The sequence below is a fragment of the Dasypus novemcinctus genome, chromosome Y, assembly GCF_030445035.2.
Source record: "Dasypus novemcinctus isolate mDasNov1 chromosome Y, mDasNov1.1.hap2, whole genome shotgun sequence".
NCBI classification, from domain to species: Eukaryota; Metazoa; Chordata; class Mammalia; order Cingulata; family Dasypodidae; genus Dasypus; species Dasypus novemcinctus.
Window position 1 is genome coordinate 2454938 of NC_092216.1, and position 1411 is coordinate 2456348.

Below are 1411 nucleotides of genomic sequence, written 5' to 3' on the forward strand. Positions count from 1 at the left end.
AAGGGTGGAGAAGATAAGGGTGATGAGGACCAGGGTGAAGAGGGCAAGGGTGGAGAGGAAAGGGTGGAGAGGATAAGGGTGAGGAGGACAAGGGTAGAGTAGATAAGGATGAGGAGGACAAGGCTGGAGAGGACAAATGTAGAAAGGACAAGGGTGGAGAATATAAGGGTGATGAGGACCAGGGTGGAGAGGGCAAGGGTGGAGACGATAAGGGTGATGAGGACAAGGGTGCAGAGGGCATGGGTGGAGAGGACCAGGGTGAGGAGGACCAAGGTGAGGAGGACCAGGGTAAAGAGGACAAGGGTGATGAGGACCAGGGTGGAGAAGATAAGAGTGATGAGGACCAGGGAGGAGAGAACAAGGGTGATGAGGACAAGGGTGATGAGGACAAGGGTGGAGAAGATAAGGTGATGAGGACCAAGGTGAAGAGGGCAAGGGTGGAGAGGAAAGGGTGGAGAGGACCAGGGTGAGGAGGACAAAGGTGATGAGGACTAGGGTGGAGAGGATAAGGGTGAGGAGGACAAGGGTAGAGAAGATAAGGGTGAGGAGGACAAGGTTGGAGAGGACAAAGGTGGAGAGGACAAGGGTGGAGAAGATAAGGGTGATGAGAACCAGGGTGAAGAGGGCAAGCGTGGAGAGGACCAGGGTGATGAGGACCAAGGTGGAGAGGATCAGGGTGGAGAGGATCAGGGTGGAGAGGACAAGAGTTGGAGAGGAAAGGATGAAGAGGACAAGGGTGAGGAGAACAAGGGTGATGAGGACAAGGGTGAGGAGAACAAGGGTGAAGAGGACAAGGGTGGAGAGGACCAGGGTGGAGAGAACAAGGGTGATGAGGACAAGGGTGGAGAAGATAAAGGTAATGAGGACCAGGGTGAAGAGGGCAAGGGTGGAGAGGACCAGGGTGATGAGGACAAAGGTGGAGAGGATCAGGGTGGAGAGGACAAGGATGAGGAGGACAAGGTTGGAGAGGACAAGGGTGAAGAAGACCAGGGTGGAGAAGACAAGGGTGGAGAAGATAAGGGTGATGAGGACCAGAGCCGAGAGGACCAGGGTGGAGAGGACCAGGGTGGAGAGGACAAGGGTGAAGAAGACCAGGGTGGAGAAGATACAGGTGATGAGGACAAGGGTCGAGAGGACCAGGGTGGAGGACATCGCTGAGTGGCAATGCTCCAATGTGTGTTCATCAATGGTGGCCAATGCACCGCACTAATGAAAGATGTTGTTGATATGGGAAATGTGAGAGGGGGAGGGAGGCAGGCATGTGGGAATCTCCTAGATGTTTTGTGTAACATTTACGTAATCTAAGTTTCTTCTAAAAAATAAAAAGTGTACTTAAAAATATATTTATGTTTTATGTCACATACATATGAACTTTTTCACATACTAAAACCTTGCCTTCTCTGAGACTGAG

The 1411-nt window shown here is 51.9% G+C and overlaps 1 protein-coding gene across 1 annotated transcript; it reads left to right on the forward strand.

Moving 5' to 3' along the window:
* The first annotated feature begins 239 nt into the window (after window positions 1–239).
* Window positions 240–1158, forward strand: LOC139438235 (ribosome-binding protein 1-like). Its single transcript, XM_071213391.1, has 2 exons — window positions 240–422; window positions 511–1158. Exons 1-2 carry the CDS (start codon window positions 240–242, stop codon window positions 1156–1158), a joined length of 831 nt encoding a protein of 276 aa, XP_071069492.1.
* The last annotated feature ends 253 nt before the right edge of the window (window positions 1159–1411 follow it).